Source organism: Podarcis bocagei (genome assembly GCF_964188305.1).
Source record: "Podarcis bocagei genome assembly, chromosome: 2".
NCBI classification, from domain to species: Eukaryota; Metazoa; Chordata; class Lepidosauria; order Squamata; family Lacertidae; genus Podarcis; species Podarcis bocagei.
This window is the reverse complement of record NC_138126.1, coordinates 3,302,946-3,326,862: the sequence shown is the minus strand read 5'-3', so window position 1 is coordinate 3,326,862 and position 23,917 is coordinate 3,302,946. Positions and strand designations below refer to the sequence as shown.

At 44.6% G+C, this 23,917-nt stretch overlaps 1 protein-coding gene and 1 long non-coding RNA gene across 2 annotated transcripts in view; one reads left to right on the top strand and one right to left on the bottom strand.

Moving 5' to 3' along the window:
* Positions 1 to 202: 202 nt before the first annotated feature.
* Positions 203 to 23,917, top strand: part of LOC308581299 — a 61,621-nt gene continuing 37,906 nt past the window's right edge. Inside the window, exon 1 of the long non-coding RNA XR_014004945.1 lies at positions 203 to 447. This is a non-coding gene — a long non-coding RNA (uncharacterized lncRNA). The remainder of the gene's footprint in view (positions 448 to 23,917) is intronic.
* Positions 824 to 23,917, bottom strand: part of LOC308581034 (H-2 class II histocompatibility antigen, E-S beta chain-like) — a 39,357-nt gene continuing 16,263 nt past the window's right edge. Inside the window, exons 2-6 of the mRNA XM_081183473.1 lie at positions 23,047 to 23,316; positions 15,414 to 15,692; positions 15,163 to 15,273; positions 12,943 to 12,966; positions 824 to 976 (exon numbers count right to left, since the gene is read on the bottom strand). Coding sequence (XP_081039599.1) covers positions 963 to 976; positions 12,943 to 12,966; positions 15,163 to 15,273; positions 15,414 to 15,692; positions 23,047 to 23,316 — 698 coding nt within the window. The 3' untranslated portion in view covers positions 824 to 962. The remainder of the gene's footprint in view (positions 977 to 12,942; positions 12,967 to 15,162; positions 15,274 to 15,413; positions 15,693 to 23,046; positions 23,317 to 23,917) is intronic.

The window sequence follows — 23,917 nt, the reverse complement described above, 5'->3', positions numbered from 1 at the left end:
AATAAATTCACATTTTTAGCTGTCATGCTAATCCCCAAATATTTCACTTTCTTAACCACAGTCAAACCTGTCTCATTCTGAAACCTCTCTTTTTCATTTACAGTTAATTTTTTCTCTAAAACCTTAGTTTTTGACTTGTTCAGTTTAAATCCTGCTACTTGACCAAATTCTTGAATTAACTCTAAGACCTTTTTGGTCCAGTGACCCTGTGTTCCCAGTTCACCCAAGGGGCAGCTGGGGGGGGAGCCATCTTAGTCCACAGCAAGAAGAGCAACAAAGGAAGTGGGTGTGGGGAACCTTCTCCAGCCCAAGGCCCACGTTCTCTTCTGGGGACCCTTCTGGGGGCCACACTCCAATGGTGGGCAGGAGCAGAGCATCAAAGGCAAGTGTGAAGTTTTCAGAGGAGACCAGTCTCTGCACAAGCTCACTCTCCCCTCTCCATCCTCCGTCAAGGCAAGCAAGAAACATGATTGAAGGACAAATCCCAGCCAGGCAAAGAGTCTGAAGGAAGGGGCAACACAAGGCTGGGGAGAGTCCCAGGGGCCACATGTAGAGGTTTGGGAGGCCACATGTGACCCCTCCCCAATTCAGTTGTGAGTCTCCCCATCAGGGCTTGAAGGACCAGTCCTGGCAGTCTGACCAGATTCATGGTTGTTTTCAGGGACAGCTCAGGCTCCTACAGGGAGATTCAAGGCACAAATTCTCTAGCAGAGAGGTGCAAAGACGGAATCAGGTTGCCATAACTTGCAATCTACAAGCGGAAAGGGAAACACAAGAAGAAACTTTCCCCAAATGACAAGCAAGCAACAGAGGTGGAGGAGGGGTGGACACTGTCATTCTTGATCTGTGACTCCTTCCATCCACCTTCCAAGGAGGTTTCCACCTCTGAGCATGGACAGAGGGCAATTGGCAGGAGGAAAAGAGCTTCTCCACATCCCCGGATCCTGATGGAGCAGCGAAGTCTAACTGATGAGTCCTGCAGGCAGAGAAGAGAGAGACAAGCCCATCACTGTGGGGTGAGGAATGGGGAGAAAGGGGTAGAAGAAACCCTGGCAAGATTGGGGGGACACTCCATAGAGCGGATATTGTGAACTACAATTCCCATCGCCGCCAGTTATGGGCCTGGCAGGTGGGGCTCTGAGGAGGGAAGGAGGCAGAGGGAGGGAGACTTGGCTGGCTTTGGCAGTGGAGAAGAGGAGGCTCAGAAGAGACCAAGGAGAGCTGTCTAGATCAGAAATGGGGAACCATGGACCCTGGAGCAAATGTGGCCCCCAAGGGCCAAACACCAGCCCTGGTCTCCTCACTCAACCTCTGCTAAGGAACTTTGCTTGACTGTCTCCCAGGTGGGACATTCCCCTGGAGACCCCCTCATCATCATCAAATTCTTTATTCGACCGATAGTCAGAATTAAAACATTACACAATAATTATAAACTATAACATCATAGGGGATACATAAGTAAGGTAGGGCCACAGAACTAGACCTCTCACAGATAACCCACATCAAAGCATTCAGTTATACGTTTCCGACACTTGAGTGCCAGGAAAAGAAATTTAGCCACTGACAAGGTTGTTTTCCCAGAAGACTTATTTAGCAGATATGCTGTCTGCTTTCCTCTTTGTCGGGAACTGAGCTGGGGTAAGTATGGAGTTATAAGATACTGTCTTAAATCGTTGTAGAAGGGACAGCTCAATAAAATGTGCTCTGTGGATTCTACCTCACCCAATGCACAGTGGCATAATCTCTGGTCATATGGAACTCCTCCATATCTTCCCTTCAGGACCGCCGAGTCAAGAACATTCAGCCTAGCCGCAGTAAATAGTCTGCGGTATTCCACGTAGTGGATATCCGCCAGGTAGCGAGCTGGAGCGGCCCGATACAACTGCTCCCCCAGAAACAACCCAGGTTTCACACGGGCTATGTCCTCCTGTCTGGCAATATCCCTTAGTCTTTGCGCGATCACCGCCTTTGCGTGGCTATACGTCATGGACTCTATATAAAGGGAGGACAACCCACACTTCTGCACTTCCTCCACTATCTCCCCTTCCCATGGAGATTTAAAGTTATCCCGACAGACTTCCGGTCGGTGCCAGCGCTTAATGGCGGTCCTCCCTCCGAGCTCCGGAGAAGGACTGCTCCGCAAGTTCGGGTCTTACCCGCTACGGCGAGCGGGGGACCCTTAAAATCTCAGGCGCGGAAGCCTGAGAGCAAGGAGATTCGGTGGGCACCTTTGCGCCCCCCGGTACTGTGAAAGAGCCTTTTTAAAGGCTCCGGAGCGGCATCGGGAGTGAGCGCGGTGCTGAGAGTCGCTACCCAGCCTGCGGAGTGAAGCCGCGTCGCAATAAGCGGAGAGCGCCGATTTCTTCCTGAAAAGAAAATCTGGACTGAATTCCCGTGAGTAAGAGCAGAAAAAGAATTGGGACCCTTTAAAATTTGAAAATCTGGCTGAAAGCGGGGAGGTTAAAATCAAGGAAGTCTGCCTCCCCCCGACTGCATGAAAGCGAAAGCAACGGAACTTTAAGCTGCATCCGTTAAAACTTTGATCTTATTTAATTAAACCTGACATTTGGACCTTAGATCTCCCCTCTAGCTGGCAGGGCAGAGGGGAGGTGAAAGAGACTTTGGTAACTGCATGATTTATTTAAAAGAAAAATCCTCCGCTGCCTCAGTTATTTAAGAGCATGAAACGGTCTGCCTTATAGGACAATAGGACACTGAACTGACTTTTTCCTGTAAAAGTTACACTGCGATACAAAGTTTCTGTATTGTTTGGCCACAGTATATCAGAGTAATACGAAACAGTATCTACTGGGAAACTGTGGCAATTTGCAGCTACAAGCCTCCAGTTATACTTGCTTTAATTGTGTTAATTTCTCTACATCTTTGGATATTCCCTTTGTCTCTGTATTTGGACATTTTATTTTTGGCCATTTTGACTTGCTCCCCCTAGAGGGTAAAGTAAAGGTTGGTACGGCCTAAGACAGTGGAATTTTCCAGCGGGGAACAGCTCCCGTGGGAAACGACCTTGACATGAGTGGCTCACAAGAAGAGATAGTCACAAGAGCCAAGACCAAGCAACAACAACAACAACAGCTGCAGCAGCAACAGACAAAGAAAAGAGGTTCAATTTCAGGCGTAACTGCCGGACTTGCAGGAACAACAGGACAAGAAAAAGGGACAGCTGTTTCTATGGAAGCCGTGACAGAAGCCTTGCTCAAGATAAATCAATCTCTGGAGTCTCTGACAAAACAGACTTCAGAAAATACACAAAAACTAACAGAAATATCAGTAAGACTAAACCAGAATACAGAATCTATAAATAAATTGGTAGAGGAAAATTCTACCACACGTAAAATTGCCGAAGAAGCGAAAGCCATTGCTGGAGAGACACAAGGGAATTTAGAGCCGATTGCTAAGAAGGTTCACGAGCATGACGCAACTTTGGCTTTGTGGGAATTACAGAGAAAAGAGAGAAATTTGAAATTGAGATTGATTCCAGAGAATGAAAGAGACAACCTTGTGGAATACCTGACACGGGAGTTTGTTGATTGCTGGGATCTGGAGGAAGACGAATTTAAAATTACAACAGCTTTTAGACTGGGCAAAAAGCAGGACAGAAAGACCCCGAGAGACTGCCTGATTACATTTAGATCTAAGGAGGAAAGAGACAAAATATTAGGGCTACACTTTGAAAAGGCCTTGCAAATTGGAAACTCAGCTGTACAGATCTTCAAAGACATCCCAAAATATATCTTGGACTTAAGAAACTTCTACAAGGATTTAGTTCTTCTGTTAAAGAAAAACTCCATCCGCTTCAGGTGGGAATTCCCACAAGGACTGTCTTTTGATTACAACGGAAAGAAGGTGAAAATAAAGACAATTCAAGACAAAGACAAATTTTTGGGAAGAAATCAGGAGGACCTGCAGAAGGGGACTGTGGACCCAATTGCAGAACAGAGGAGAGCATTAGACATTCTGAATTTCTCGCTTGGACAAAAACCACCACCATCAGAAGAAGAGCAACAACTTGGAGCTGTTGGAGGAGTGTCAGAAAAATAACAAGATGGCCCTGCAATTCCTTAGCTGGAATTGTAATGGGCTCAATGGGCCTTTGAAGAGAAGACAAGTATTTCATATTTTGAACAGAGAACAACTGGACTTGATATGTCTACAAGAAACTCATATAACTAGAGCCCACAGGAGATTACTTATAAATAAAAGATTAGGACAAGAATTTATTTCATCAGATAAAGTTAAAAAAAGAGGAGTTGTGATATATGTGAAAGAGAAATGGGCCCCAAAAATGATGTTTAAAGATGAGCAAGGGAGATATCTGGCAGTGGAGATACAAGTACAAGGAGAAAAATTTTTAGTTGTCGGAATCTATGCACCAAATGAAGGTAAATCTGACTTCTTCAAGAGACTTCATGAAACCCTGACGGACTATTTGGATTACAATATGATAATCATGGGAGACATGAATGGTGTGGTCTCCACTAATATGGACAAGGCACAAAGACTAACAGTTACAAAGGAAGGGAGACTTCCTAGGACCTTTTTTGAAATGACGGAAAACATGGACTTGATAGATATATGGAGAACAAGGAACCCTCTGGAGAGAGAGGGAACCTTTTTCTCCCAAGCAATGATGACCTGGACCAGAATCGACCAAATTTGGATTACTAGTGGCATGGCTCCAAAGATTAAGAAGGTAGAAATCTGCCCAAAAACTTGCTCCGACCATAACGCCGTGAGGATGGAGATGAAACTTACAACAACTGGTCAATTTAGATGGAGAATGAATGACACCCTCTTTCGAGATAAGGAGATCCTTATGAAGGCCCAAAAAACATTAAAAGACTATTTTGAAATAAATTTGAGGGCCGACGTGGAGAAAAGAGTGATCTGGGACGCAAGCAAAGCGGTGATGCGAGGTTTCTTGATTCAACAAAACTCAATAAAGAGGAAGAAACAAAATGAGAAAAAAGAAAAGATTTTGGAAAAGATAAAGGAGAGAAAAAATTAAGAACAAAACCAAAGTCCCAGGAGATTTTAAGAAAGATTAAGTTATATCAAACACAATATATGGAATTGATGAACCAAGAGATTGAATGGAAGATAAAGCAAATGAAACAAAAGACATTTGAATCAGCAAATAAATGTGGCAAACTTCTGGCATGGCAATTGAAGAAAAGGCAGAAATTAAATACAGTTACAAGCCTAGAAGTGGATGGAAAGAATATATCTAAACCCAATGAAATTAGAAATTGCTTTTTGAGTTATTTTAAAAAACTTTACACTCAAGGCCCGCAAAATGAAGAAGATATAGATAAATTGCTTGATAAATATGGATTACAAAAAATCTCTCATCAAAGCAGGATGGATCTGAACCAGAGAATAACAGAACAAGAGATAGAGGCTGCCATTCAGAATATGCAACTGGGCAAATCTCCAGGACCAGATGGACTGACTTCCAGATACTACAAATCGCTGAAGGAATGGTTGATTCAACCACTAAAAGAAGTTTGTAATGAGATCCTTGAGGGAAAAAAGGCACCTGAATCGTGGAAAGAAGCATATATTTCACTCATACCAAAGACAGAGACTGAAAAGACTCAACTGAAGAACTACCGCCCAATATCACTACTTAATGTGGATTACAAAATTTTTGCAGACATTCTGGCAAAAAGATTTTAAAAAGTGCTGATGGAAAAGATTCATAAGAACCAAGCAGGCTTTCTCCCAAAAAGACACCTAGCAGACAATGTAAGGAATATAATAGACATTTTGGAAAAGCTGGAGGTGAATATAAATACTAAAGCAGTACTGATTTTTGTGGACGCGGAGAAAGCCTTTGACAATATTTCTTGGAGCTTTATGATAAAGAATCTTCACGGGATGGGGGTAGGCCAAGGTTTTGAGAATGGTATGGCTGCAATATATTCTGAACAAAAAGCTAAATTGATTGTAAATAATGTAATAACTGAGGAACTTAAGATAGAAAAAGGAACACGACAGGGGTGCCCAATTTCCCCATTACTCTTCATTTCAGTTCTGGAGGTGTTGCTGAATATGATTAGGAATGACCAGCAGGTTAAAGGAGTGCAGGTCGGAGTCAAACAGTATAAGTTAAGAGCATTTGCAGATGACCTAGTATTGACTTTGCAAGAGCCAAACACTAGTACGAAAAGGGTCTTAGGAATAATCCAATTGTTTGGCCAGGTAGCTGGATTTAAGTTGAATAAACAAAAAACCAAAGTTTTAGGAAAAAATTTAACAGATATGGAAAAAGAGGAGTTCCAAGAGGAGACAGGGCTGACGGTGGTCAAGAAGGTTAAATACCTAGGGGTTTATTTGACATCCAAAAATGTGAATTTGTATAAGGATAACTATGAAAAATGTTGGTCAGAGATTAAAAAAGATCTAGAAATATGGTCAAATTTGAAATTGTCAATGTTAGGCCGAATTGCAGTGATTAAAATGAATGTATTGCCTAGAATGTTATTTTTGTTTCAGACCTTGCAGATTCTTGATAAGATGGAATGTTTCAAGAGGTGGCAGAAAGATATTTCGAAATTTGTCTGGCAGGGCAAAAAGCCCAGAATCAAATTTAAAATATTGACAGATGCTAAAGAAAGAGGGGGTTTTGCCCTGCCGGACTTAAAATTGTACTATGAGGCAGCAGCATTTTGCTGGCTGAAAGAATGGATGCTCCTTGAGAACACAGACATTTTAGATCTGGAAGGTTTTAACAATGCTTTTGGTTGGCATGCATATCTATGGTATGACAAAATCAAGCTGAATAGTGCCTTTAAAAATCACATTGTTAGAAAAGCATTGTTCAATGTTTGGATAAGATATAAAGATCTGTTGGAGAACAAAACCCCTAGATGGGTGTCACCAGTGGAGGCCAAGGCAGTGAAGAAACTCAATATGGAGGTCGGATGGCCGAAGTATTGGGAAATTTTGGAACAGGATGGAGATAAGTTCAAATTACAAAGTCATGAGAAATTGAAACATAAAGTACAAAATTGGTTTCAATATCACCAAATAATGGAGTTTTTCAAACAGGACAGGAAAATTGGCTTCCAGGTGGAAAAATCCAAACTAGAAACTGAATTGTTAGAACCCAATACTAAGAATTTATCTAGAATGTATAACTTGTTGCTGAAATGGAATACACAGGACGAAATAGTCAAATCGGCTATGATTAAGTGGGCACAGGATGTTGGTCATAACATTATGTCAGCTGACTGGGAATGGTTATGGAACACCGGTATCAAATTTACGGCATGTAATGCCTTAAAGGAAAATATTATGAAAATGGTTTACAGGTGGTACATGACCCCAGTCAAGCTGGCAAAAATTTATCATTTGCCCGATAACAAATGTTGGAAATGTAAAGAGACTGAAGGTACCTTCTACCACCTTTGGTGGACGTGCCCGAAGATTAAGGCTTTCTGGGAAATGATCTATAATGAAATGAAAAAGGTACTTAAATGTACTTTTCCTAAAAAACCAGAGGCCTTTCTCCTGGGCATTGTCGGCCAATTGGTGTCAAAGAGGGATAGAACTTTTTTTATGTATGCTACAACAGCAGCAAGAATACTTATCGCGAAGTATTGGAAGACACAAGATCTACCCACTCTGGAAGAATGGCAGATGAAAGTGATGGACTATATGACATTGGCCGAGATGACAGGCAGAATCCGCGACCAACGAAAAGAGACGGTGGAAGAAGAATGGAGAAAATTTAAAAGTTATCTTAAGGACTATTATAAACTTAATGAATGTTAAAGTGTTGTGGTTCTTAGAAACAAAGGGATACAGTGATATAAGATCAGAATATAGAGAGGACTAAGATGACACAGGTTGGAATGTAACAATTGGGAGTTGCTATAAAATTATGGACATTGGGATGCAGAAAGGGGGGGTATGGGGAAGTCCCAGAAAAGAGGTTTATGAAAATATGTTATGAAATTATACGTGTATGTTTGTCTTTTTAAGTGTTTGTTTGTTTTCTAAAAATTTTGTAAAACTAATAAAAATTTTATATAAAAAAAAGAGATTTAAAGTTATCCCTCAGAATCAAGGGGGCCAAACCCACCGGTCTGAAACAGAGCTTGAGCCATAGCCATAGCTTCACTTTCAGGGCCACATACCTAAAGGCTTGGCAACCGGTTTCCAATCTCATGATCGCGCCTGCCACGGAGGGGGGGATCCTGAGTATGGCCCTGAGGAATTGGGTTTGGATAGATTCCAATTTTTCAAAATCCCTACGTGAGCCCAAGGCAATGCCCACCAGCAGAAGAGGGAGGACTTTCATTTTAAAGAGACGTAAGGCAACATTGACAGTTTGTGCCTGTTTCTTGGAGTACAGGGTTCTAATCACCAGGGCTGCTTTGGATGCGTTCGAGGCTATGTATTCTCTGTGCGCCAGGAAGGACCTATTTGATCTTACAACCTGACCCAGGTACTTGAAGCAACTGACCTGCTCTAAAGGAATACCATTAATTGACCATAAATTAGGTTTCGGTCGAGCAGCAAAGACCATTATTTTGGTCTTGGCATAATTTAATTGGAGCTCGTGTTGGGTCTCATATTCATGAAGAGCTCGAAGCATCCTCCTTAATCCGATGGGGGAGGTAGCTAATAGGGCGGCATCGTCCGCATACAGTAGGACATTTAAGGCTCGTCCTGCCAGTTTTGGTGGATGGAAATCAGCATTTGCCATATGCACCACTAGCGAATTAATATAGAAGTTAAACAGAGCAGGGGCAAGCAAACAGCCCTGTCTTACCCCCCTAGTGGTGGCAACCGGATTGGAGACTGGCCCCTTACTATCTATCCTAATCCTCAAGAGGGTATTTGTATGCAAATTAATAATCAGCAAGAGAAGGCGGCGGTCGATAGATGTCGCTGCCAATTTTGTCCATAGCTGGTTCCTGGGAATTAGATCAAAGGCCTGCTTAAAGTCTATAAAGGCGACGTGGAGGGCTTTTAGGCCATTGCCAGCGTACTTGGTGGCCAAGTGATTTAGGATTAAGATTTGGTCTGTTGTTGATCTTCCGGGGCGGAAACCCGCCTGCTCCTCTGCGATGATATTGTTGCTTTCCATCCAGGTCGTTAATTTGTTAAGTAGAAATCTTGAATAGATCTTCCCGATAACATTTAGCAGGCTAATTGGTCTAAAATTGGCCGGGTCTGTGTGCGGCCCTTTCTTGTGAATTAACACAATCAGTGCAGAGTTCCAGCTTGGAGGAAATTGTGCTGTTTTGTTTATATAGGTAAAAAGAGCTGCTAGGGGTGGACACCACCAATCCTTATTGGCTTTAATAACATCTATGGAAATAAGATCGTCTCCGGGTGCCTTGCCCGCCTCAAATTGGCCTATAAGTGTTTCCACTTCAGAGCAGGTCACAGGATCCCACTCTGGCAAGGGGGCCAAATCTAACCTTACTCCGCTGGCTGCGTGAGCTGCATATAAAACGGAGAAGAAGCTTTCCCAGGTGTCAGCTGAAATTTGGGGTTCTATCCTTGACAACGGTCTACCCAGGTATCTGGAAATTTGGTGCCAAAAGGAGGAGGGATTTCTATTTTCTGCAGCTTTTAGAAGGTTCTTCCAATCATTTCTTTCTGCCGCAAGCTTCTTTTCCTTTAATAGTGCTTTATACCTTCTCTTGAGGTTCATAAGGTGACTGCTAGGTGCGGATTCATTTGATGCCCTATATGCCAAGAATTCATTAAATAGGTTGTTCTTGAAGTGCCTACATTCCTCGTCAAACCACTTTTTATGAGAGAAATGGTTACTATTCATTACCGGGGTCTTAGCCAACGAAGGTTTTAGCTGTTCTACTAAATTGTCATATATTGGCAGTGGCTCAACTGCCTGGATAAGGGAGTCCCTTGTCTCTTGCAGTTGGTCAGACCAAAGGAGTTCATTTATCCGTTGAGCCATATTGTCGGTCCATTTTAAGGCAGTGGGCCTCATCTGAAGCTGGTTATTTGTAATAGGCACACAGGAATAGGTAGCCAATTCTCCATCCAGGGTCAGAGAAAGTTCTAATGGAAAATGGTCACTTTCCAGCCTCGTTACCACCCTAAAGTTGGAAATTTTGGGAATTAGGTCTACTGATGTCCAAATAAAGTCTATGGTAGAGGCTCGGGAGCCTGACCAGAAAGTAAATTCGGCAGGGTAATCAGAACTGAGAGCTCCGTTTAAAAGGTGAAAATTAAGCGCCATCAAGGTTTGTCTACATTTAAAACCTGCATATGTAGCAACACTGTCTTTAAAATTCCTAGGTAAAAGATCTGAGGTTAAAATGGGTAGTGAGGGATATTTGTTATATTTAGCAAATAATGATTTATCAGAGTGAGACAATCGGCCATTGAAATCTCCTGCAACTAGGAAGGTGGCTTCAGGATATTTCTCTAGGAGAGTTTCAAGAGTCTGTTGAATTTCCCTCCATCTTTGGGCCACCAGGTTTTTCTTATAGATTGGGTGCAAATAAACATTAATCACCACGAACACTTCCTCCGCTGTTTGTAGCTTTACACCCAGCATGGATGACGACTGGATGTCGATTTGTTCCACCTGCAGATTTAAGGCCAAAGAAACTAGGGTAGCCAACCCACCTTGTGGTCTGCCAGATGATAGTAAATTCTGTTGTGCATTCAGGTAGAAGCCCTTATACCCTGATAGGGAGAAGCCCTCACAAGCCCAGGTCTCTTGCAGCAAAAGAATATGACTGCCTTTTATGTAGGCGACAAAGGATGGATCCATCAGCTTAGGTTTAATGCCAGCTACATTCCAGGATAAGAAAGTAAGTAATCTCCTGGTCACCCCTTCGAGTCATGCTGGGCCTTGCGGAACCAGCACGGCAGAATCCACCTGGGAATGCATGCGGCGAGGGGGGACAATAGGCTGGAAGAAGGAAGTGATTGTAGCTTGCTTACCAGGCAATTTCCGAGCACCACTTACCGCAGCAGCAGCCATGGATTGAGGCTTAATTATTGGTAGCTGCTGGGATGGATTCTGGTGCACAGGAGTATCACTTAACGACAGGTCCATAGACTCTACATTTAAAGTATGCTCTAAGATTGAGGGGGGTGGGCCTTTTGGATCTGCGGATGCTGTAGGGAACATGCAGTGTAAGGCAGGTGGAAGGCATCCTTTTCGGTTTGCCTCCAAAAGAGCATCCAGTCTTGCCACAGCTTCCGAGTTTGACCAGAGGGTTGTCGAATCTTCCACTGTATCCTGCCCGGGCTTGACATCCCGAGGCCGTGTACAGCCAGGTTGCAGATCAAAGGTCGTTAAAGCAGGTACCACTTGGGCTTGTGTAGACTGATCTACAATTGGTGAGGAATTCATCTTATTTACATGAGCATGATCTTCTGAGTCACGGAGACAGAGTAGCAACTCGTCCAATCTGTCCGTTATCTCTGTCCGCTCCAGTTTTGGCAATTGGGAGAAGGATAGAAGTAACTCACGCTCCGTAGAATTCTCCAGATGTATAGCCTTTGTCAGTGGAGGCAGGGGGGCGTCAATCCAGCTGATTAGATCTGCGGCCAGGGGAGTTGGGGTCGTGGCAGTTGGCGGACCCTCAGACTTATCTGCTTTCTTTTTGAACAAGCAGTTTGGTAAGAGGGGGCAGATCTTGGTATTGGTAAAGACTCTTGTAGCAAGGATTCCATAGTTAATTAGAAGGCTTCTTGAGGACATGATAAGTGCAGGGAGCTTTTTGGTTTTAAAGGAGAGCAGCACTCTCTGCCTCTGAGGTCTGCTGCTAATATGATCAATATGCCTCAGGTCAATAGAGCTAGGGGTTACCCTCAGAAGCTCCGCTAGGTGTCTCCTTATATCACTCTTATAATGCCAGTTTATTACCTTGCCTCTAAAGGGGCAAACCGTTAGGCAGATTTTGGTAGCTTGCAGCAGCAGTTTGTGAGGAGGTGCAGACTGTTGTTCCTTCTTATTTTGCTCACCTTGCTCACTTTTCTGATTGCCAGCAGCTTGAGGAATTATACAGGAGGTATGAGGTAAAACGGGTGCTCTGGGCATTTGTAAGGGCTTCATCTCAGGTGGTACATCAGGGGAGCTGTCTTTACCTGTTAGGGATATAAGCGAGATAATCTTCTCCAAGGATCCTCGGATGTCTTTTATGTATTTAAAGATATAGTCCACTGTTCTAGCAACCAGCTCTAACGTAGTCAAATGTTCAAATAGTATCTCATCAATGCAGCTCTCACGGGCTCTAGTGCAAACATTCGAGTGGATGCCGGTATTATTATTGCTTGAAGGTTTAGTAGGCAGGTTATCAAAAGGTTCTTTCACACTGGTTTCCTCGTCATTCATCTCTGCTAGCAGTGTGAAAGAGTTTGAAACTGGGATATTAAAAATATCCTTTGTACTTTCAGATTCGCTAATTTTTGTTTGTTTAGCAAGAGGCAGGCATCTCAGTTCCTCTGTGTCGTCTATATCTCTGGAATCTCTGGTACGTTTCCCAGTTCCTCTCCCACAAGCAGGGCTGTATAGTTGCTTAGTCATTTCTCTCTTCATGCAACCGCCCCAGTTTCAAGGTTAATGGTTGTCTCCCCGATAGAAAAAGGCGTCCTCCTACTTACTAATTTAAAACTAAGACTAAAAACTAAAAACTAAAGTTAAAAGTTAAAAGGTTTCTATGCTCATTAAAACAATGTTAAAAGATAAATCAGGGAGCTCACACTCACACTGACTAGGTGCCGTTCGCCATCTTGGAAATCCCTCCTGGAGACCCCCTTCCAGGACCTGATATTGGGGGGTGTGCATCAGGGGCTGGATTGATCCCTAGAAAGCCCCTCCCCTCTGTTCTAAAAGGAAGCCATGGCTGGGGCACAGCAAGCAGCCAGGAGAAGGGGGTTGGGGGAGGAGGAGGAGGATGGAAGAGCAGAGAGGAAAGTTACCTGCAGGCTGAGGAACAGCTTGCCCTGGGGGGGAGAGAAAAGAATAGGAAGATTCAGTCAGCACCAGATATCCCCTGAAATAGCTTCTCTGGGAACATGCCACCCCCCAATATCAAGATGACACACTCCAGGCACAGCTAGGCACTTTCCCCCCTAGTTCTGTCCTAAGGAGTATGAGGGGGTGAAAGAAGAGTCTTTGTAGGAAATAAATATTTCCTTCCCAATACAGAAAGGACCCTCAAGAACATCTTGCCAACTAATCTCTTTCCCATTACCCAATGCCCGCACCCCACACACCCTCCCATATTCCTTCGGCTGCCTCTTTTTGGGGGGCTCTGCATTGCCCTGTCGTTGATTCTGGGATTTATTTCAGACACACAAACAGTGAAAAGACCCAAGGGAGATGAATTCCCCCTCCTGACTATCAGTGTCTCAAAGGCCCTTCGCTCAGCAGGGAGAGAGAGCCTTTGACTTCCTGCTGGGACCAGGAAGCTGCAAAACATGTGCGTCCTTACTCTGCTGAAAGGCTTCAGAGCCAGAGATGCTTTTGAATTTCTCCCTTGTTACGGAAATTACAGGGGGGGGGCACATCTTTAAAGTTAAATATTACAAATATTATGCCTGAATATATCCTTCCAACTTGACAGCTCAGGGAAGTCACCTAGCTTTAAAAATAATATAAAATCATCTCCTTTCCCAGTTCCCCCCATTCCAAAGCTATTTTCCCCTTGCAAAAGGACTCCAGGAAGTTCTCAGAGGTGACAATTGCTGGGCTCATTGTTAGCCAAAGGAAGCCAAATCTCATCACCTAGAATCATAGAATCATAGAGTTGGAAGAGACCACAAGGGCCATCGAGTCCAAACCCCTGCCAAGCAGGAAACACCTGACTCGCCTCAGGCTCCAGACATGCAAAGGAACTTCTATTGTACTTTTGGGTGGTGGGTACTTAAGACATAATAATAATAATAATAATTTATTATTTATACCCTGCCCATCTGGCTGGGTTTCCCCAGCCACTCTGGGTGGCTTCCAACTGAATATTAAAAACAGTACAGCTTCAAACATTAAAAACTTCCCTAAAGAGGGCTGCCTTCAGATGCCTTTTAAAAGTAAAATAGTTGTTTATTGCTTTGACATCTGCTGGGAGGGCGTTCCACAGGGCAGGCACCACTACCGAGAAGGCCCTCTGCCTGGTTCCCTGTAACCTTACTTCTCGCAATGAGGGAACCGCCAGAAGGCCCTTGGTGCTGGATCTCAGTGTCCGGGCTGAACGATGGGGGTGGAGACGCTTCTTCAGGTATACAGGACTGAGGCCGTTTAGGGCTTGAAAGGTCAGCACCAACACTTTGAATTGTGCTCGGAAACGTACTGGGAGCCAATGCAGATCTCTCAGAACCGGTGTTATGTGGTCCCGGCGGCCACTCCCAGTCACCAGTCTAGCTGCCGCATTCTGGATTAATTGCAGTTTCCGGGTCACCTTCAAAGGTACTCCCACGTAGAGCACGTTGCAGTAGTCCAAGCGGGAGATAACTAGAGCATGCACCACTCTGGCAAGACAGTCCGCGGGCAGGTAGGGTCTTAGCCTGCGTACCAGGTGGAGCTGGTAGACAGCTGCCCTGGACAGAGATTTGACCTGTGCCTCCATGGACAGCTGTGAGTCCAAAATGACTCCCAGGCTGCGCACCTGTTCCTTCAGGGGCACAGTTACCCCATTCAGGACCAGGGAATCCCCCACACCCGCCCGCCCCCTGTCCCCCAAAAACAGTACTTCTGTCTTGTCAGGATTCAACCTCAATCTGTTAGCCGCCATCCATCCTCCAACACCCCATCCTCGGGGTTCAAAATTCCTCTTTGAACCTATTGTGCAATAAACTTTGGTCTACAGCTATTTGCTTTGGTTGGCTGGACTCCTTCCTTTATTCCGCAGGGACCCACGGGCTCTGCCCGACCAGCTGGGTGACTGAGCAGCCTCGCACCTGGATTTTTCCTTAACACCCTCATATGTTGAATGGGAGGTTTAGGTATGAATCTACAGATGTAAACCTCAGACCATCTCCATAATAGCTGAGGCTCCATTTGAGGCACCAAGAGGGACCTCCTAGGAGTGGAGAAGGAACAGAACCCTCTCTAGAGCCTCTGCCTAAGAAGAGGAGGGGAGCCTGGAGCCCAATCCAGCCCCACACCCAACCCTCCCTCTCCCCCTGGCACCCCACCCTCACCTTTCTTGTTCTTCAGGTAAAGGGCGAGTCCAGTGGCCCCAAAGACCAGCCCCAGCACAGTCCCCACAATCCCCGTCCACATCTTGCTCCTGGCAGAGTCCGACTGTGGCTCTGAAGAAAGAGAAAGCCGCGAGTGAGGAAAGGCAGGCCTGGGATCAGCCCCCTGGGGAGGGAGCAACCCATCTAGCCCCCCAGGAATGCCCCCCACTCCCTTGGGCAGTAGGTGGGTCAGGGCTGGCAAGGTGTCCTACCCCATTTCACCGTGACGGGGCCTTGGAAGCTGGCGTGCTCCACCTGGCAGGTGTAGACGTCTCCACGTTCTGGATTTGTCTCCAGTATCACCTCAATATTGAAGGTCCAGTCCCCATTCTCATGATCTATGGTCCACACTTTGGGCTCCTCCTTCCCGTTCTTGAACCACTTGATCTCGATCTCCACAGGGAAGAAGCGGCTCACCTTGCAAGTCAGCTGAGTGTTGTGTGGCAAAGATGGATAGTTGTCTGAGCGGGTGATCTTCACCTTGGGCTGGACTGTGGGAGGGAGGCAAGGAAGGTCAGAGATTTAGGGAGGGAGGGACCTAGGGGCTTCAAGGGAGGGAGAGGGGAAGGAGGGATCATCTCCCACCATCCCAGTGGACAGTCCAGTTAACGGGAGTAGCCAGGGTCTCAGCCCTGCGTGAAGCCTCTAGAGCAGTGTTTCCCAACCTTTTTTGGGCAAAGGCACACTTGTTTGATGAAAAAAATCTCGAGGCACACCACCATTACAGCCCCGTGACGTCAGCGCGCAGCGTCACGCCGGGAGGGACGCACAAAAGTGTAAGTTTCAATTTTTTCCCCTCCCCCTTGCCGGGGAACCTCCAAGCTTTGGGGGTGGGGGGGGAGGAGGCAGCAAAGCGAGGCAGGAAGGAGAGCGCGGCTTGGCTGGGTGAGCTTTGGCAGGGGCAGGGAATGAGAGCCGCGAGGCGGGCGCTGCGGACGGAGGCGCTGCCTGCCGAGCTCGCAGGCAGCCAGGCAGGCAGACGGCGAGAGCCCCGCGCTGGGCGGCCTCTCCTCGCCGCCGCCGCCCCGCCTCTAGCCGCCCGACTCGCCCACCTCCTTCCAGGCAACATCTCGCGGCACACTAGTGTGCCACGGAACAGTGGTTGGGAAACACTGCTCTAGAGGGGTGCCACTGAGACTCCAGCATCTGCTGAGGACCAGAGTGATGCTAATTTGAAAGGGGAAGCAGGAAAACCTGGGAAACGATCATCTTTCCCCTTTCCCTCCCAAGCTGTTTTTGGAACTGTGTGGAAGGTTGTTCTCCAAGAAAAGTTGAAAAGGGAAAGTTTTCTTTCTTTCTTTCTTCTTTCTTTCTTTCTTTCTTTCTTTCTTTCTTTCTTTCTTTCTTCCTTCCTTCCTTCCTTCCTTCCTTCCTTCCTTCCTTCCTTCCTTCCTTCCTTTCTTCTCTCTCTCTCTCTCTCTCTCTCTCTCTCTCTCTCTCTCTCTCTCTCTCTTGCTTCCCTCAATGTAAATTAAATTAAAAGTGGTGCTTGTGTGTTCTCTCTCTCTCTCTTTGTGTGTTTGAATCTAGAGGACAAGATACATGTTTACAGCCATGTGAATACATAAAGAGGGCACGGCTGCCTACAATCAGCTTCAAAAACTGAGTCCTCTTTATACTGAAAATAAAATACCTGCAATGAAAGAAATGTGATGCTGACATACCAAGCTCTTTGTATTTATCCCTTCCTGTAATTTGGGAGGAAAATGTAGCCAATCCATTTTAAATTCTTTAATTGCAATGGTTCAGCAGCCAGCAACTTTTGAAGGAATCTTGTGGAGTATTTATTCTTTTATTTTATTCTTTAGAGCCTTAAACTTCAAGTCTTTACTACTCAGAAGTCACACTGAATTCTATGGAGCTTACTCCTAGGTAACTGTGTAAAGCTTCTGCAGTCTTATACTGCAATCTCTGGCATTTTTACTCAAAAGTAAGTCCCACTCAGTTCAATAGGACTTACTCTCTGGTATGTACCTGATCATTATCACAGTTTCCATTATTTTATTTTTATTTCTATTACATACAGTCATGATATTTCTACTACACTCTGATAAGATCTACTTAAGATTGAGTGAAAGCCAGATACACACAGAGATAATTTTACTATTTGGAGAGACTATCTCTTCTCCAGCCTATTTCAAACTACTTTTTATGCCCTTTATGAACAAATGTGTCAAGTTGTGTGCTGTGGTGTGTGTGTGTGTGTGTGTGTGTGTGTGTGTGTGTGAACTGGGTCTTTGCCTCAGGTGACAGAAACCCTAGTTTCAGCCTTGGGGCAGTCAGACAATCCTATGTTCCCAGACCCCAACTTCCCACTCTCACCAGTGGTATTTCTGACCTGCCCCCCCCCCCATCTACCCAAAGCCAGCCCAGTTTCCCCAGTGGTCAGGCTGGGCATTCCACAAGCAGGGAACTGCTACTCCCTGGAGGTCCTTGGGATGCCCCTCCCCTTCCTAGGACACTTTCCATCCCTATGTCTCATTTCTTAGTTCTGGGAATCTCAGGAGTTTGTCCCTCCTTTGTTTCCTACCAAACAAGGTTCTCTCCTTGCCGTGGCGAAGGGGCTTGAATAACTCAGAGAAGCTATGAACTATGCCGAGCAGGGCACCCAAGATGGACAGGTCATAGTGGAGAGTTTTGACTGAACGTGATCCACCTGGAGCAGGAACCGGCAAGCCACTCCAGTATCCCTGCCAAGAAAACTCCATGGACAAAGACAACAGGCGTATAAAAGTTATGACGCTGGAAGATGAGCCCCTCAGGTCGGAAGGCGTCCAACATGCTACTGAGGAAGAGCGGAGGACAAGTACAAGTAGATCCAGAGCTGATGAAGCGGCTGGGCCAAAGCCGAAAGGACGCTCAGTTGTGGATATGCATGGAAGCGAAAGGAAAGTCCAATGCTGTAAAGAAAAATATTGCATAGGAACCTGGAATGAAAGAACCATGAACCTTGGTAAGTTGGATGTGGTCAAAAATGAGATGGCAAGAATAAATATTGACATCCTGGGCATCGTTGAACTAAAATGGACGGGAATGGGCAAATTCAGTTCAGCTGACCATCATATCTACTACTGCAGGCAAGAATCCCGTAAAAGAAATGGAGTGGCCCTCATAGTCAACAAAAGAGTGGCGAAAGCTGTACTGGGATGCAGTCTCAAAAATGGTAGAATGATCTCGATACGAATCCAAGGCAGACCTTTTAACATCACAGTAATCCAGGTTTATGCAACAACCACTGGTGCTGAAGAAACTGAAATTGACCAATTCTATGAAGACTTACAACACCTTATAGAAATGACACCAAAGAAGGATGTTCTTCTCATTATAGGGGATTGGAATGCTAAAGTAGGGAATCAAGAGATAAAAGGAACAACTGGCAAGTTTGGCCTTGGAGATCAAAACGAAGCAGGGCAAAGGCTAATAGAGTTCTGCCAAGAGAACAAGCTGGTCATCACAAAGACTCTTTTCCAATAGCACATGAGACGACTCTACACATGGACATCACCAGATGGGCAGCATTGAAATCAGATTGATTATATTCTCTGCAGCCAAAGATGGAGAAGCTCTATACAGTCAGCAAAAGCAAGACCTGGAGCTGACTGTGGCTCAGATCATCAGCTTCTTATAGCAAAATTCAAGCTTAAACTGAAGAAAGTAGGAAAAACCACTTTGCCAGTAAGATACAGTCTAAATCAAATCCCTTATGAATAAACAGTGGAAGTGAGAAACAGGTTTAAGGATTTAGATTTGGTGGACAGAGTGCCTGAAGAACTATGGATGGAGGCTCGTAACATTATACAGGAGGCAGCAACGAAAACCATCCCAATCAAAAGGAAATGAAGAAAGCAAAGTGGCTGTCCAACGAGGCCTTACAAATAGCAGGGGACAGAAGGCAAGCAAAATGTGAGGGAGATAGTGAAAGATACGGGAAATTGAATGCAGATGTTGTTTCTGTTCCAAGCAATTCCAATAATTAAAGGAGTTGCAATATTTAAAGAATGGCAAAAAGTGATTTCAAGATATATCTGGCAGGGCAAAAAGCCGAGAATAAAATTTAAGTTGTTAACAGATTTAAAAGAGAGGGGAGGCTTTGCCCCGCCAGATTTGAGGTTATACTATGAAGCCTCATGTATATGTTGGTTGAAAGAATTGATGAAATTAGAAAATACAGATTTGTTAGATTTGGAAGGATATGATAATAGATTCGGTTGGCACGCGTATTTATGGTACGAAAAGAAATGAGTGCATAAAGGTTTTAAAAATCATATTATTAGAGGAGCTCTGATTGAAGTATGGGGTAGGTATAAAAACTTACTGGAACTAAAAATCCCACATTGGCTATCACCATTAGAGGTGATGAGTGTTAAAAAGATCAATATGGAGGTGGATAACATATGGGAGTTTAATCGAGAAAGAAGGAAGGAAGTGGAAAATGAAACCATATGAAGAAGTGAAAGAACATGTAAATGATTGGCTGCACTACTTTCAGATTAATGAAATGTTTAGAAAAGAGGTTGCAGAAAGAGGCTATTTTGAAAAAGAATCTAGGTTTCAACGAGAAATATTGAATAATGAAGTTAAAAATTTATCTATGATGTATAAATTACTATTAGAATGGCATTTGAAGGATGAAGAGGTTAAATCAGTTATGATTCAATGGGCCAAAGATTTTGGATATAACATTCAATTTGATGACTGCATAAAATTATGGAAGGAAGGGATGAGATTTACAGCATGCACCACAATTAAAGAAAATGTTATGAAAATGATATATCGATGGTATACAACACCAGTCAAATTAAGTAAGATGTATAAAGTGAGTAATAAATGTTGGAAATGTAAGGAGAAAGAAGGGGCATTTTATCATATGTGGTGGGAATGTAAAAAAATGAAGTGCTTCTGGGAAATGATATATAATGAGATAAAGAAAATATTGAAATATACATTTGTTAAAAAACCAGAAGCATTCCTATTAGGAATTCTAGGTGGTGAGATAAAAAGGAAGGATCAGAAAGTATTTTTGTATGAAGTAACAGCAGTGTCCTTCAGCTCTCTATATTGGACAAACAGGTCAAACCTTACGCCAAAGAATAAACGGACATAAATCTGACATCAAGAATCACAAAACAGAGAAACCAGTAGGAGAACACTTCAATCTCCCAGGACATTCTATACAAGATCTCAAAGTAGCTGTTTTACTACAAAGGAATTTCAGAAATAGACTGGAAAGAGAAGCTGCTGAATTGCAACTCATTACCAAACTTAAAACAATGGAGAGACCTGGTCTGAACAGAGACATTGGATTCTTATCTCATTATACATGACTAAGCCATTTCTCACCTTCTCACCCCTTGCCTTTTCCTGTAAGACCTATTACAGTCGTTAAGAGTCGTCAACAGGCTCATCCCAGCTATCTGCCAATCTCCCATTCCCACCACCCTTCTGAGTCATACCCCTCTCCACCTTCTCACTATATAGAAGGATCTGGCAACTTCTGTTTCGGTGTATCTGAAGAAGTATGCATGCACACGAAAGCTTATACCAAGAACTAACATAGTTGGTCTTTAAGGTGCTACAGGAAGGAATTTTTTTATTTTGACTATGGCAGACCAACACGGCTACCTATCTGTAACTGGAAGGCTAGTGGAAGTGATGGTATTCCAGCTGAACTATTTAAAATTTTAAAAGATGATGCTGTTAAGCTGCTACACTCAATATGCCAGCAAGTTTGGAAAACTCAGGAGTGGCCAGAGGATTGGAGAAGATCCGTCTACATCCCAATCCCAAAGAAGCGCAGTGTCAAAGAATGCTCCAACTACCGCACAATTGCACTCATTTCACACGCTAGCAAGGTTATGCTTAAAATTCTACAAGGCAGGCTCAAGCAGTATGTGGACCGAGAACTCCCAGAAGTGCAAGCTGGATTTAGAAGAGGCAGAGGAACCAGAGACCAAATTGCAAACATGCGCTGGATTATGGAGAAAGCTAGAGAGTTCCAGAAAAACATCTACTTCTGCTTCATCGACTATGCAAAAGCCTTTGACTGTGTCGACCACAGCAAACTATGGCAAGTTCTTAAAGAAATGGGAGTGCCTGATCACCTCATCTGTCTCCTGAGAAATCTCTATGTGGGACAAGAAGCTACAGTTAGAACTGGATATGGAACAACTGATTGGTTCAAGATTGGGAAAGGAGTACGACAAGGCTGTATATTGTCTCCCTGCTTATTTAACTTATATGCAGAATTTATCATGCGAAAGGCTGGACTGGATGAATCCCAAGCCAGAATTAAGATTGCCAGAAGAAATATCAACAACCTCAGATAAGCAGATGATACAATCTTGATGGCAGAAAGTGAGGAGGAATTAAAGAAACGTTTAATGAGGGTGAAAGAGGAGAGCACAAAATATGGTCTGAAGCTCAACATCAAAAAAACTAAGATCGTGGCCACTGGTTCCATCACCTCCTGGCAAATAGTAGGGGAAGAAATGGAGGCAGTGAGAGATTTTACTTTCTTGGGCTCCATGATCACTGCAGATGGTGACAGCAGTCACAAAATTAAAAGACGCCTGCTTCTTGGGAGAAAAGCAAAGACAAACCTAGAAAGCATCTTAAAAAGTAGAGACATCACCTTGCCAACAAAGGTCCGTATAGTTAAAGTCATGGTTTTCCCAGTAGTGATGTATGGAAGTGAGAGCTGGACCACCAAGAAGGCTGATGGCTGAAGAATTGATTATTTGAATTCTGGTGCTGGAGGAGACTCTTGAAAGTCCCATGGACTGCATGAAGATCAAACCTCTCCATTCTGAAGGAAATCAGCCCTGACTGCTCCCTGGAAGGGCAGATCCTGAAGCTGAGGCTCCAAGACTTTGGCCACCTCATGCGAAGAGAAGACTCCCTGGAAAAGACCCTGATGTTGGGAAGGATGGAGGGCACAAGGAGAAGGGGACGACAGAGGACGAGATGGTGGGACAGTGTTCTCGAAGCTACCAGCATGAGTCTGACCAAACTGCGGGAGGCAGTGGAAGACAGAAGTGCCTGGTGTGCTCTGGTCCATGGGGTCACAAAGAGTCAGACACGACTAAATGACTAAACATCAACAAAACAACAAAAAACAATATGCTATTCACAATTCACTGTACAGTATCCTTAACTTACAGTACAATGGTCTACTCAGTTATTCCCAAACTGGGCCTTGAAGCTCTCTGGGCATCCCTGGGCAGCCCCTGCCCTTCAGCACAGCCTCCCTTACAGGGGTGTTGTGGGGATGGAATGAGGAGAGGGAGAATCATATATAGCACACCATCTCGAGCTCCTGGGGGGGGGGGAAATGGTGGAAATGAATGTGCAGTAAATGAAGTTTAGGGAAGTTTTTAATGTTTGTTGTTCTATTGCGCTTTTAATTCTGTTGGGAGCTGCCCAGAGTGGCTGGGGAAACCCAACCAGTTGGGTGGGGTATAAATATTTGTTGTTGTTGTTGTTGTTGTTGTTGTTGTTGTTGTTACTACTGCAATTTTGTGTTGCAAACTGCCCTGAGACCTACAGGTATAGGGTGGAATGCAAATGTAAATGATAATAAACAAAGTAAGACAAACACCCTCCACATTTCAATACACGAAATAGTTTATGATGCTTCCAGCAACCACAGAAACTCCTTCTTCCTCTGCCTCTGGAGTGGGGCACCGGGAAAGGCCCCTTTATCTCTCTGAAAAGCAGGAGGGCGGGGGGGGGCAGCAGCGACAGGGGCTTTGAGGGGAGAAAGTCCCGGGTCCACCCCCCACCCCATTTTGGGTTCTTCCGGGGGGCCCGTTTCTCATGACGCCCCCCCCCCGATTCCTGACTCACCGTGCCGGGCCCGGGCGAAGGGCTCGATGCCCCCGTAGTTGTGTCGGCAGAAGAGATCCACGCCGGCCATGAAGCTCCGCAGGAGGTCCTTGTCCTGGTTCCATCTCTTGACTTGGGACTCCGCCATTTCAGTCACAGCCACGAACTTCCCTCGGTCGCTGTCAAAGTAGGCGAGCTCCTGCCGGTCGAAGAAGAGCCTATCTAGGTAGTGGATCCGCTGCGTCCCGTTGGAGAAGTGGCACTCGGACTTCCTCTGGTACAGGAAATGCTCTGCGGGGGGGAGGGCGGGGAGAAAGAAAAGGGGGTATCACGGAGGGTCAGCTGCAGGTAGGGAGCGAGAACTTCTGGGGGTGGGCGGCAGAGACCCCATGGGCATAGCCAGGATTTATGGCGGGGGGGGGAGAGAACTGAGCTATCTGCTTTATTTATTTACTTTATGGGGGGGCAGCTCCACTGGCTACGCCCATGCTTAACTCCATTTTAAAAAACACAAACAAAAACGTAAACCCCCTTTCCCCATTTTCGTTCTTTTTGTAAAAAATAACATTTATTATATTTTCCAAAAACACTAAAAAAAGAAGAAAAAAAGAAAAGAAAAACAATACAATACAACACATCAAATTAACAAAACAAGACAAAGACACTAAAATAAATCAAACAATTTCATTATCCCATCTTTCATTCACTTATTTCCACGACCTCCTCACACCTCCCTTTTTGTATTCCACTTCTGTTAATTATTTCAGCAATTCCTTTCCATCTTCCTCTGTTTTCTATCCTGTAATTATCTTAACTCATTCTAACCTTATTTTTTCCTTTAATACTCTATTAACCTATCTGTACTTAATTCCTTATAATATTTCTACTAAAG